The sequence below is a fragment of the Monodon monoceros genome, unplaced genomic scaffold, assembly GCF_005190385.1.
Source record: "Monodon monoceros isolate NGI ecotype Baffin Bay Population unplaced genomic scaffold, NGI_Narwhal_1 Super_Scaffold_12, whole genome shotgun sequence".
Classification (NCBI taxonomy): Eukaryota; Metazoa; Chordata; class Mammalia; order Artiodactyla; family Monodontidae; genus Monodon; species Monodon monoceros.
In genome coordinates, this window is record NW_021703768.1 from 123,670,707 (window position 1) to 123,685,364 (window position 14,658).

Below are 14,658 nucleotides of genomic sequence, written 5' to 3' on the forward strand. Positions count from 1 at the left end.
ATCTTGAGTGGGAGATGGTAGGGGGTGGGGGAAGGGGTCACTTCAGGGGAACCGGGTCTCTGTCGGGGAAGTTGGGTCGCGCTCTGCGTCTCTGCGGCTCCGGATACTGCCAATGCGCCGCGGGACCCGCCGCCAGCTCGCAGCGCCGCCCTCCCGCCTCGCCCTCGCCCTGGCGGAACTCGGAGCCCTGGAGACTGCCCAGGCCAATCCCGCAGAGCACTGCGCCCGGGACCGCCCGCCGGCCGGCTGCTCCCCACCCCTGCCCCGACCCCGGAACCACCCCTCCCGGAGGAGCTACGACCTCTGCCTACGCTCGGACCCCTCAGCAGCTGCAGGTGCCAGCCCGCCACGCCACGCCCCGCGCTGGCGGCCGCTGGAACGCCCAGGCAGGTAGGTGCCTTCCCCTGCTTGCTCCTCGTTTCTCGGAGTTGATCTTTTAGCTTCTGCTCCCTGGGTGGAAGCACCAGTCTGAGCTTCTCGGAAGGCGTGAAGCGAGAGCCGAGATCTAGGTGAGTGATGGTCTAGATTTTTTCCTTTTAAGTAAACCTGCATACTAAGGGCACTGTTGGGAACCTAGGAAGTTAAAACGGAAGAGAAATATAAAGGCAGGCCGTCAGGATGACCCACTACAATCTGACAGGGCTGAGACCATTCCTAGCTTCTTAGCTATTTTGTACCCTACTTTGTCCCCCAGCCTCTGACTCGGGTCCAGATGCGGACAGACTTCAATTAATTTTTGCTGGGTGGAGATAAGTACGGGAGGTATTTCTGCTTGTTTCTCTTAGCCGGTCTCAAAAAAAAGCCAACACTGCCTTTGATGGTTGGCTTCATCTCCACCAGGATTTCCCCCCCCCAAGCTGAAGGATTTGAACGTTTTTACACAAAGTGCCGAGGATTCACACAATGGACTGCTATGCAGCGCTTAAAAAGCAGAAATCAGAGCTGTAGAGATCAGCGTGGCTAGATCGCACAAGTATAATGGTAATGATTACAGTCAGATGCAAAATATACCTACTATATGATGTCATTTAGGTGACTTACTTTAAAAGACATGTCGTGTGTGTAAAATCGTAGAAAGTGGACTGTAAAATGTATACCAGATTCACAATTGTGGCTGTTTTGGGGAAGTATGAAAGGGGAATTAATTTGGCATGAGGATTGAGGTGGAAAAACTATTTACCTACGGTTTTCATATATAAAAATGATGAAGCAAAAGTTGATGAAATATAAACAATACTTAACTGCAAGTGGTTGTAACTTGGGTCTTTTTCAGGATATTTTCTTTCTTTCTCACATTTCTAAATTTGTCTCAGCTTAAGTAGTTCTGTTTTTCAAATGCAAACAAAATAAATTATGTCTATGCATATGCTGTGACAATAAAACTAGACAGTTCTGTCAGAAGTTACAACTTTCTTGCATCACAACATAGGTTCTTCCTGAAGAAGACACCTCTTTACCTAGGGAGCCTTAGCTGCTTGGAGCAGCTCACCTGTTGACATCCCCCAAAAGTGTAGGCCAAAGGTCAAATGTCATCTGCAGTTAATAATCTGATAAGCGGCCAGGTCAAGGTAGAATCTGGAAACTCTTTGTGTTCCTATAAGGCACATTGCTGTTTCTCTTATATGTTCTGTTTAGGATGTTCATTTCCATGGGTGGTGACTGTCTGCTTGACATCTCAAAAAGTGGTTATGTAACACTGCAGAGTTAATATCAGGTCAGGAAAGAGGCCTATAGCTCTGCTGGGCCCTATTCAGTGGGACAGAAAAGATGTGTCTCCACTTGCCTGCCAGAAAAATGTTGATTTCTTTCTGGATGTGAAGGAAAGTTACAAATTTGGTTATCCATGAAGGGAGAAAAAGATAAAGACCATTCTAGACTGGATTGAGAGTATTAAGTGCAGTGGAGAAACCACCACCCAATAGTCCGAGACTGCTCATCCCCCAAACATATACAAAATTTGTTCCCTGTTTACATATTTTCTTCCCGCTAAAAAAAAAAAAAATCACTGGATATTTGGTAAACAAAATTGTCTGCACATCAGAAGGCAACTCAGAAATATGGCAAATTGTGATAATTTTCCTCTTTCTCTTTCTGACTTGACAACTTGCAAGGCCAGTGCTCGCTACATCTTGTGTTGCAGGAAGATGGGCTACTTGAGAAAAGCCTGAGGTGTGAAGAAAAATCTAAGAAAGACAGGATTGGGGTGTGGTGTGAAAACTACATGTACCGAGGTTTTACGCACAAAATTAAAGAGAACATAGCCCCAGTCGGTAGTATTAACAACTGCAGCTCCTTCAAATTGATATTCTCTTTAGGACTGAGCCTCTCTAATGTCATCTGTGGCTCAGCCCTGACACTATTTCCCACTTATTGAGGACTCTAAATGCAGTAATGCAACACACAGGGCACCCCATATGCTTCTCCCTAGCCCACAAGGAAACACTAAGGGCATCCCACCTGCTTCTTCCTCATCCTCTTTTCCACTGGCATTAAAAGCCCTTTGATTTTAGCCCAGAGATATAGTTGAGGTCTTTCTATCTTCCTGATCTCCATCATCCCCTCTGAGCTTCCTCCAGACACCTGTTACCTCCTGCCCCTCCCTCCCCTCCCCCATACCATTTAATCACTTGCTTCCTAATTGCTGACTCTGTCTTTGCTCTCCATTTAATGATTCTTTTTAAAGTCCAGAAGGCACTTTGCCAGCAGTTGGCTTTCAGTATGACAAGCGGCATTTCCTTAATGAGTCTGCCTTCCAAATGAAGGCTTTACTTACATTTCCCCTAATAGGAAAAGGAGCTTTTCTTCTCGATTTGCTCCGGGGCTCCTCTAGTTCCTTTTCAATAACTCATCCTTAGCCTAGGTTCACGTGGGATACTTTTTTCAATTCTGACTCCGATCTGTATTTCCTTCACATGCAAAAACTCCAAGAGGAAATCAACAGGTGTCAAATTTAAAATAATACGTGATAAGGAAATACCCACTACTAATAAAATAGCAATAGCTAATATTAATTCTTTGCAAATTATGTGCCAGGCGTGGTGCTAGCTGCCTCATACAGATTCTCATTAACTATATGCCATGAGCTGTATTTGTCCTGTACATGAGATTTGCTCAAGCCATATAGCTAAAACAAACTTTTTTTAAAATTAATTTTTATTGGAGTATAGTTGCTTTACATAAAATGAACTTTTAAATATAATTTTATATAACATCTGGATCTTGACCCTTTTTTGGGTAAATCTGAAGATCTGGCCCCTGGGCCCATGTTTCCACTTAGCAACAATCTTAGATCCAAGAGCAGCGACATCTTTTAGATGGAGCCTGGATTCACTAGGTCACCAGTGTCGCCAGCAGGCAGTAATGTCTTCCACCTGGTCCAGCTCAATTACTTGCATTTCCCTCTGGCTCTTGTGGGCATCTGAGCTTGTTATTCCTACAGAAGGCATTGCTGTTTCTCCCATTTAAGAGATGAGAGATTAGGTCATTGAGCCAAAGCCGTTATCGGTGTCAGTTTTAGAACCAGAACTCTGGATGCTGCCTCTCCTTACCAGTTTCCAAGAAAGTAAAGTTATTTATGTTTAAAAATGAACAAAGCCATAAATACACAACTTTCAGGGCTTTTTAGCTCTCACCTATGTCGTTCAATTTGGGCTCTCTAGTGGCCTGCAATTATCAAGCACTTGTGCTGTGAAAAGACTTTACTTATCTCATGAAATCACATTTAATTTGTCTTTGAGGTAAGGACCGTTATGATCTTCAAGTTCAGGGAAAGGAAAAAAAGTAATGTGTTCTGGACTTCCCCGGTGGCGCAGTGGTTAAGAATCCGCCTGCCAGTGTAGGGGACACGGGTTCGAGCCCTGGTCCGGGAAGATCCCACTTGCCGTGGAGCAACTAAGCCCGTGCGCCACGACTACTGAGCCTGCACTCCAGAGCCTGCGAGCCACAACTATTGAGCCCACGTGCCACAACTACTGAAGCCCGTGTGCCTAGAGCCCGTGCTCTGCAACAAGAGAAGCCACCACAACAAGGAGCCTGTGCACCACAATGAAGAAAGCCCAAAGACGCAACACAGCCAAAAATAAATAAATATATTAAAAAAAAAAAAAAAAAGAAAAAGAAAAGTAATGTGTTCCATGAAGCTCAGCGACTTGCTGGTATGATCAAGCCCAAACTCAGAACTTGTTCCTTTGACGTTGTAGTAACTTCCAGGGTAGGAGGAAAGAGGCGTATGTCTTTTCATGACTAAAAAAATAAGTTGTTGATCACACATCAAAAAAATGTTTAAAATTAACATATTTTCTCAAAGACATGGAGAGTCACAATAAAATATATTTTAGTTTATAGTGGTTAAATAAAGTATTGCTGACCTCATTTTAAACTTGCCTTCACACTCAGAAAAATATTTTGCTTTCCTCCTTTCTTGTAAGTCCAGGTCCACTTCTGACGAGGCCATGTAGTGAGTACTCCCAGATGCTTGATTTTCTCTGTTTTCTCTGAAATTATTATTTTCAAGAACAAAAAAATTCCACTGCAGGGGCATAGATGAGGTTAATTTTCGGCCATCGTCTATAATCAGGGTACCTAGAGTACACCATATCATAAGGATACTGTTTCTTTTTCTCTCCTAGATATCTAGCTGAGGTTTCCGGTTCTCTTTTGAGTGAAGCTGAATGTTTCTGCTGGGATAATGTAACTGGAGGATCCGGGTCTGGGCAGACTTGACCATGGGAGCCAACACTTCAAGCAAACCACCGGTGTTTGATGAAAATGACGATGGTGAGAAACGTGCGATAATTGTATATAAACATAGTTTGCAAAATTCAAATATAAGCTCCTTGTTTCATAAGTAAACTGTCATGTAAGACCTTAAAAAAAAAAAAAAAGAACCGCAAGGGTAAGCCTGAGGACCTGGTATGCTAAGAGCTGGATTTTTACCTTCCACTTTCCATGGGACCTTGGACAACTTTTTTTTTAATTAGAAAAGTGATATATTAGATTTTTAAAATTTTTTTTAACTTTTTATTTTATATTGGAGTATAGTTGATTAACAGTGTTGTGTTAGTTCTGGGTGTACAGCAAAGTGATTCAGTTATACATATACATGTAGCTATTCTTTTTCAAATTCTTTTCCCATTTAGGTTGTTACATAATATTGAGCAGGGTTCCCTGTGCTATACAGTAGATCCTTGTTGGTTATCCATTTTAAATATAGCCGTGTGTCCATGTCAATCCTACACTCCCTAACTATCCCTTTCCCCCGGAAAACCATAAGTTCTTTCTCTACATCTATGAGTCTGTTTCTGTTTTGTAAATAAGTTCATTTGTATAATTTCTTTTTACATTCCGCATATAAGTGATATCATACAGCTTTCTTAATCACAACTCTACCAATGCCCTTTGTCCAAAGGGAGCTATGGGTTGTCATCTGGTGGATAGAAGACCTTGAAACAAAATGATTTATTTGTTCTCTGTGCTGCTCCCTTGACAGTTGAAGCTACCCCTATTGCTAGTTGTTATAGAAAAATTCTTATATTATCAAGTTGCATGTGAATGATAATTGATACTCATAATGTTATACAGTGGAGTCAGGCAAGCAAGTTGGTGCCTCCTAGCCAAATTCCACAATGCTGGGTCACGGGAAAAAGGATCAGTTTTATTGGAGAAAAGGGAAACTTTACAGCATCCTTGTAGGCATATACTGTTTATAGGTCGCCTGGGAAAAAGGTGGCCCTGGGTCCTAGCTCGTAAGTTATCCAGGCCCCCCAGAGGCAGCCCTCAGAGTCATTTCCAGGGAGTTCTGCTAAATGGACCACAGAGAAAAAGAACAATGAACTGAAATCCAGGAGATCTGAACACTCGTCCTATTACCAGCTACCTGTGTGCTCGAGAAGTTTATTTACCTTCAGTTTCCTCATCAATCAAGTGAGAGGAGAGGGTAGTAACCTTGAAGGTCTTTTTCAACTCCAAAAGTTTATCATTTTGAGATCCATACTGCAAAAATTATGAAGCAGCATCTGAATCATCAAGGAAAGCTTGCTCAAACAGAAACTACAAATAACAGTGGCATAAAGAAGATGGTAGCGTTTTTCTTTCTCACGTAACAATCTAGGCATAAGTAATTCAGGTGAGCTGTGGCTGCGAAGGGTTAGGGACTCTGGCTCTGACAAGCTGGCTTCTTTCCTTCCCTTCCCTGCCCTAGAGTGTTACTGTCACCCTCATGCCTCAGGATGGCTCACCACCACATCGACATTCCAGCCAGTGGGAAGGGGAAGAGTGGGGAGACCGAGCCCACTTCTTTTAAGGATATGATCTGCCTCTTGCTTGTCACTTTCACTCACATGCTTCATTACAAAGGAGACTGGGAAATTTAGTTAGTTATCTTGCGTGGCCATGAATCTTCTAAATACAAGGAGTTGTGTTTTGTTACAAAAGAAGGGGACAATTAGCTATTTGCCATGGCTGGGAGACAAACAGAAGTCTGCTGCAATCTTAATTTTTGAATCTTTGATTGGACCCTTTAAAAAACATGTCTAACCAATGAACATTCCTTGTTGCCAGCTGTTCACTATCAGTTTAAAGGTGCATCATGACTACCTATACAAAATATTCTCATAGGAGCCCTGAAATTACATAGCTTGAAAATGGTCTTAAGAAAACTTTTTCCCACTCATATCTGTTGCCTTGCTTTGCTTTATCAAGTTGTAAAGTCAAGGATCTAGAGGCCAGGGATGTTCCTTGATTTTTCCATCTCTAAAATGGGAAGGCAAGAAGGCTTAGATTTCATTTGTTTGGTTCCCTGTGCTCCCTACAGATTCAAAACTAATGTGCATGAGGCTGGTCCTCAGAGAACAGAGGAGGTAAGAGAGGTCAGCTTCATGCTTGTTACTTGCTAGGGGTATGTATTGTTTTAAGGTATTAGGGTAACATGATAATGAGAAAATACAGAGATGTCTAAATCTTTAATCCAGCCAGCCCTTGGTCTCATGGAGTGCCCAAGAAAGCAACTGCCCCAAGGGATTATGGCAAATGGGAAATCAGGTAGCACTTTATAAGTACCTTCAAGGGGCTCTGGGAAAACTAGGTTGGAGTGGAGTTAGGCTTAATGAGCAAGCAGATCTTTGTTAACACCCTCTAGGTCACCACTTTTTGTGGTGCTGTCCCCCAGGCCAATGAGATGAGCCTACAGCAGCACCCTTAGAGAGAAGAGCTGAGCCTTAACAGTATGTCTGCACTTGCCAGGGGCGAAGCTCTGAGTCCGTTCACACACACAGTTGCAAGGCAGAAGTAGAAAGGCAACCCCGCCTACTATGAGCCCATCACTCCGCTAGATGTCCCTCTGCTAGATGTGAGGAACAGAGTAGGAGAGAAGATGGCCCTTCCCCTGCCCTTGTGGAGCTCGTATTCTAATCGTGGGAGGCAAACAATAAACTAGTTCACAAATACATAAACCAGATAACTTCAGATAGTGTTAAAGTGCCACCAAGGAAATGACTGTGAGTGATCTTATGGAGAGGGACAGGTGACGGTAAGGAGACCACTACAGATAGGGTGTGGCCGGGGTTGGCCTTTCTGACGAGGTGACATCTGAGGTAAAGGCTGAAAAAGGTGAGGAAGCCAGTCATGTAATAACAGAAGAACAGTTCAGGCACAGGAAAAAGTCCAAATAATGACAAAATCGGAAATGACCAGTTGCCTATGTCTTCACATTCCGATGAGGATGAGTTTGTATATTATGAAAGGGATTTTTAAATAAATTTATTCATCTATTTATTTATTTATGGCTGCATTGGGTCTTCTTTGCTGCGCGCGGGCTTTCTCTAGTTGTGGCGAGCAGGTGCTACTCTTCGTTGCGGTGCGCTGGCTTCTCATTGCGGTGGCCTCTCCCGTTGTGGAGCACGGGCTCCAGGCACATGGGCTTCAGTAGCTGTGGCTCGCAGGCTCAGTAGTTGCGGCACACGGGCTCAGTAGTTGTGGCTCACGGGCTCTATAGCGCAGACTCAGTAGTTGTGGCGCACGGGCTTAGTTGTTCTGAGGCATGTGGGATCTTCCCGGACCAGGGGTCATACCCCAGTCCCCTGCAATGGCAGGTGGACTCCCAACCACTGCGCCACCAGGGAAGTCCTGAAAGGAATCGCATTTAATTGCCGTATTAACTTGTTTACAAGATCATTGAGTTTTGGGGAGGAAAAGTATGAAATTCCAGTTATTTACTTTTTTTTAATCAGTAAATGATTTGGCTCCTTTCATAGGTCTGGATTGAGCACAAGGTGAAACTTTATTTGATTGCTGTGAGGCTTCTGACCAAGAAACAACAACAAAAAGCACTGACTAATCCAAGAACATAAATGCCTATATCATTTTGATCTATTTTTATATAAATAATCAAATGGGGCCAGAATCTAGGGCACTTAAATGAACCAATTTAATTCTTTTTAATATATTGCTGAAAAGAATCCCAAAATGTGATGGAAAAGTATCTAATATTTCCTTCAAAGTGTTTACTATTCCCAATATATAGATTTGAGGAGAAAATGTGTACTCATTTTCCCAAGTAATATTTCAAGATTTCTTTCTCATGGAAAAAAGGTTCACTTTGAAGGTAATTAAGGAATAAGATGTTAGTGGATGTCCCTTGAGATAAGCTGTTCTTGCTGGAATTCATCCTGACACTTTGTGTTTCATGCTGTTCCATCTGATACTGATCTTGAGATCATTCTGTTAGTTACTTATGTTGATCTTTATTTAGTGAAAACAAAGTATAAGCTTTACAGCTGCTGTGGAAGAGCAGAAGGCTTGCTTATTTAATTACTGTTAAGTGAGTTTTTACAAAGTAGACCTCACATGATATTATTGTTTTCTTTTGTGGCCTAGGGCAAACCCAAGTCCTAGTTACATTTTTTATTGTGGTATAATACATAATAAAGTGTACCATTTTAACGATTTTTAAGTGTACAGTTCAGTGGCATTGAGTATATTCACATTTGGGGACAACAATCACCACCACCATAGAACTTTTTAATCTTCCCAAACTGAAATTTTGTGCCCATTAAACAGTAACTCCCCATTCCCTCTTCCCCGCAGCCCCTGACAACCACCATTCTACTCTGTCTCTATGATTTTAACTATTCTAGGTACCTTATATAAGTGGAATCATGTAATATCTGTCCTTTTGTGTCTGGTTTATTTCAGTTATCAAGGTTCATCCATACTGTAGCATGTATCAGAATTTCATTCCTTTTTAAGGCTGAATAATACTCTACTGTATGCAGATACCACATTTTGTTTATTCTTTCATTCATCAGTGAACATTAGGTTGTTTCTACCTTTTGACTACCATAAAGAATGCTGCTGTGAACACGGGTGTACAAGTATCTGTTCAAGTCCCTGCTTTCACCTGGTACATCCTTAGAAGCAGAATTGCAGGATCATATGACAATTCTTCAATTTTTTAAGGAACCACCCAGCACAACGTCTTCCACCTAATTATGTTTTGTGTTTTAGTAGTGGGAGACCACCTGACATAACAGGCCAGGACTCTGGTAGTGGAAACACATACACAGTTTCAAATCTCAGCTGTGCCACAGCCTAGCAATCTGTGTATTTCTATGAGAAAAAGCAAAGGGGATATAGCCTGATCAACCATCAAACACTAGAGTCAACTTAACTAACTATAAAGTGTTCTAAAGGGATTTGAAATACAATAGAAAAATGTCCCCAAATCTGAATAATTACTAGTGAATTAATTTGAAAAAAACCCAAACAAACCCTTCTATTGTACAAGTTATCAAACCTCTGTAAGCTCAGTTTCTTCATATATAAAATACAAGTTAATTGGGCATACTTCACTGGGTCATTGTGAGGAGAGAATAAAATAGCGCAGATAAAACACTTAGCAAGGTGTCTCATATAAAGTAACCACCCAATTAATGCTAGTTATAATATTATTTACCAGTGTCAGAGTCTCTGAGCATGAACTCTTTGAAGTATTTCAACTTCTAAAAGGAACGAAATCGATTACATGCAACTGTGTAGATGCCATAGTTAATATGACCTATTCACACTTCTATCAACAGAGCTGAACTGCCCAGATGGCAGATTGCATGCATTCTGTGAAAACCTATATAAGTCCTCTGAAAAGAAGCCAAATTATTAACTTCACAAAAACATAATCCCATCTGTTTTTTCTGTGATTCCCCCCGGGGTGATTGTATTTTCATTTAAGGCAAAATCAAGAACTCACTGGGCTGAAAAATTGATAAACTTACTTTTTCTGATTTAAGCCCAAAGCAGATTATTTAAGTAATCCCATTCGATCAACAGACACAGTGACAGTTGTCCCCCAGACCCAGCTATCCTGTGGATACTATGAGAAATAATGATACAGAAAAGCATCCTAAGTTTTCTGAAAGAAAAGAAGTACAGGTAATACTTGTTTTACTGTTTATAGCTTGTTCATTATATCTGCTTTATTTCCTCTCTCTGAATGCAGTGCTTTTTGTTTTGTTTGGGTTTTTTTTTTTCTTTTGCTTGTTTGATTAAAAAATTAACATTTTTAAAGTCCAATCATTGAGGTTTTCAGGCTGATTTAGAGAAAGAAATTCTTTAGTACGGGAAAAAGTGGACTTGGTTATAATTCACAGTCTGGGCAACAGAAGAGGATCTTGCAATCATTATAAGTAGTATGTGTTTCCAAGCATATACAAAGAATGTAGAGGAGATAGAGTTGGTTTAGTTAAACCAAGAGACAACTTTCTTCTGGAGTGCTGTAGCTAAGAACAGTTGGCCTTAGGTTAAAATGTCTCTACAAAGAGTACATCAATGCCCTGAGTTTTCAAAGAGAGCTCAATTATTGCATTGTTCTTCAGACTTGCTGAAAACCCAATGTTCCACTTTCATTTGGCAACACTTGTCTCCTAGGATATGTGATCGCTTCCAGTTTTCCTACATCTTCTTTGGTGAGGGAGGCACTGGGTCCTTCAAAAAAGTTGGGCCAAAAAATTGGTCACAGATTTGCAATCCAAAAGAAATGGGAGGTTACTGAATTGATTCCAGCCACGGAAGGACTCTGAGACTCTTCTTTGTTACTTTAATGTCCATGCATTGCATATTTGTACCCAGTGGCGTAGGCAAATGAATTTCAGACTTTCCTCTCTCAAACTTGAGTTATGTTGTCTGATATTATTTACTATTTTGTGTTAAAATGATTGGGAAAGTAAAATGAAAATTTCCCTAGTAAGAATTGGCTTTTTTTTTTAAATTTATTTGTTTTATTTATTTATTTTTGGCTGCGTTGGGTCTCCGTTGCTGCACGCGGGCTTTCTCTAGTTGCAGAGAGGGGCTAGTCTTCATTGCGGTGCACGGGCTTCTCATTGTGGTGGCTTCTCTTGTTGCAGAGCATGGGCTCTAGGCGTGCAGGCTTCAGTAGTTGTGGCTCGCAGGCTCTACAGCACAGGTTCAGCAGTTGTGGCGCACGGGCTTAGTTGCTCTGCAGCATGTGGGATCTGCTCGGACCAGGGCTTGAACCCGTGTCCCCTGCACTGGCAGGCAGATTCTTAACCACTGTCCCACCGGGGAAGCCCGAGAATCAGCTTCCTAAAATCATTATGTTATCTTGGACGGTCTAATATTTAGTTAAGGTGTTTGTCATAAATAATCTCAGATCCACTAGTTTATAGCAACAAACACTTTTAATTTGGGAGGGTTTTAATTTCCCCTATCCCAAGAGATTGGAGGAATCTGGGAGAAACAGACTAGACAGCCAAGAAAACAGACATCAAAGACGGAGCTAGTGCTTCTGATTGGCATGCTTCCTGATACATGTTTAGGAGAATCTACTCAAACAAATTTAGGAAACTTACATCCTGCCCTTGGAGTTTCACGATGCTTATTAGCATAATAAAGGCTGTGAAATGTGCAACAATATTGAAATCTCCCTTACTCTGACATTTTTCAAACTTATTTCAAAATTAAATCAGTTTTGTGGAAAACCTTTTAATACCTTGTGGCAAATAATTCTCTGTGGACCTCAATTTGGGAAACAAAAGGTCATGATCAGGAACACTCTTTTTCTATTGGAACCGTCATTTCTTCCCATTTATCCTCCCCTTCCTCCCCTCCCTGGTTTAACAGCTACAGCTTCTGATTTGCAGAATCTCGACAGCTGAAGAGCGATTATGTTCTCTAAGGTCTCCTCACTACAACTTTTTCAGGCAACACAATTCATGTTTACTCAGGTTAATGAGTAAAACACAAGGTAGCTCTGTTTAATGGTGGGATGCTTCTAGTCCAAGTGGGAATTAGATTGGGAGATAATTCACTTCTTTATTGTTCTTTAAATAAAGAACATTTTAGTTCAAAGAGTGTCTTATGAACAAATTATGGTGATGTATTTGCCGATTATTAAACACTCATGCTATACTAACTTTTTATCCTATCCAAAGCTAGAGACATTTAAAAATTTTTCATCTTGAAACTAACCTAGGTTGAAAACCGAAATCTGTAAGCTGGCTTCAGTATTCAGCAGCTACTTCAATGGGAACGGACTGAAGGCCTTCAGAGAATCTGACTTCTGCTATATGGCCTTGCCAGTGTAAACTTAATTACAGTGACCAGCGTTACCCATCACTTTACCAATTTAGGTCCTATGAATTATATGGGGATTTCAACTATGCATTGCTATGGGACCATTTGTGGAAATTTTATTTGGAAACACACATACACAATGCCAATGATGGAATTATATTCCTGTTAAAATAGGACGCTGAGCACAATTTATATGGTTGAAAGGACTGAGAAACCTATGGGTATAGATTTTGAATTCAAAAGACTGGCAGAGGCTTTATTTTTTTTTCTCCTGAACTATTTCTTCTTTCCTTCCTGAAGGCATATTTACAGTACCATAAGTAATATTAACCTTGTTTTACACTTGAGTAACCTATGTTTTTTGTTATTTCTGAGGACAGCTGAATGTAGGGATTGGCATGCTTTTTCTGTGATGGGCCAGATAGTAAATGTTTTATGTTCTGCTGTTCAGTCTGTGTCACAACGACTCAACTCTGCTGTTGCGGCATGAAGGCAGCCAGAGATAATGTGGAAACTAACGAACATGGCTCTGTTCCACTAACACTTTATTTGTGGACACTGAAATTTGAATTTCACATCATTTTCACTTGTCATAAAATATTTTTATTTTCCAAGCATTTAGAAATGTGAAAGCCATTCCTAGCTTATGAGCCATATAAAAATAGATGGTGGGTTGGATCTGGCCCACGCGCCATACTGTACTGACCTTTGCTCTAAAGCATCCTGCAGACATTTCTTTACATGTGCCAGGGGCTCATCTGATATCCATTCATAACCCTCTAGCTGTAACTGAGGGACTGGGCAAGGAGACTGACATCTGTTCTCTATAGATGCTTAACAAAGGCAGTCTTCACCAACTCTCTTTTGGTTCATTAGTCTGAGTCAGTGGAAGTACTTGAACCGAGAAATCTACTGTTTGAGAGAATAAAATATATCATTTTTGTGATATATATTATTTGGTAACCACATAGACTGGATTCAGTTAAATGGGTACAACCTAGAATTCATTTGAAATATCATTAGATAGAGTTTATTTCCTACTGGGGCATTTATTTAGTCAACTGAGAAGCATCCAACAGTTGGGGGTATTGATCCCCCATCCTGCCCCACTGTTCTACTTCCTGATTTGTTCTAAAGAAACAGCCAGTGTAATTCTGACTTCTGAGCAAATTGATGAACTGGGGTTCAGGCAGCAGAAAAAGAAGCTGTTGGTGCCCACTGCTTGGTCTTGGCACCAGTAATGGATGTCGGTAAAGCCCAGACTCCCTGGGGCACCACATTTCCTAAAACGGAAGTGGTGACTGTGCAAGCAGATGCCTCAACTGGCCTTGGAAGCTCCTTCCGTGGAGACGTTTCAAATATATCCTGAAACTACCTGCCAAGCACCACATGTATTAGTGGCAGCCATTAGCTGCCAACCATTTGGTTTGATAAAGGGCTAGTGAACCAGCTAAGTAGTTTTAATTAGTGAATCACCAGTGAAATGTTCTAGAGTGGACCTTCAACCTTAACTAGCATCATGGTGTCAGAGTTACAGGTTAAATCAGTAGCTTCCAGACACCCTCTGTGGACAAATGTAACATTTTTCTTAGTTTGTTGAGAAAGGTGAAAAAAAAGGGCAATGTAGTTTCTCATAAAGCTAACACTATTAAAAATTTTAATTTTTTTTTTAACATCTTTATTGGAGTATAATTGCTTTACAATGGTGTGTTAGTTTCTACGGTATAACAAAGTGAATCAGCTATACGTATACATATGTCCCCATATCTCCTCCCTCTTGCATCTCCCTCCCACCCTCCCTATCCCACCCCTCTAGGTGGTCACAAAGCACCAAGCTGATCTCCCTGTGCTGTGCAGCTGCTTCCCACCAGCTATCTATTTTACATTTGGTAGTGTATATATGTCCATGCCACTCTCTCACTTCATCCCAGCTTACCCTTCCCCCTCCCCATGTCCTCAAGTCCATTCTCTATGTCTGCATCTTTATTCCTGTCCTGCCCCTAGGTTCTTCATAACCTTTTTTTTTTTCTTTTTACATTCCATATATATGTGTTAGCATACGGTATTTTTCTCTTT

At 41.2% G+C, this 14,658-nt stretch overlaps 1 protein-coding gene across 1 annotated transcript in view; it reads left to right on the plus strand.

The window, feature by feature from the left end:
* The first annotated feature begins 376 nt into the window (after positions 1-376).
* STK32A (serine/threonine kinase 32A) overlaps positions 377-14,658 on the plus strand; it is a 118,258-nt gene continuing 103,976 nt past the window's right edge. The window contains exons 1-2 of the mRNA XM_029217961.1: positions 377-390; positions 4,629-4,776. Of these exons, the coding sequence (XP_029073794.1) occupies positions 4,725-4,776 (52 nt within the window). The 5' untranslated portion in view covers positions 377-390; positions 4,629-4,724. The remainder of the gene's footprint in view (positions 391-4,628; positions 4,777-14,658) is intronic.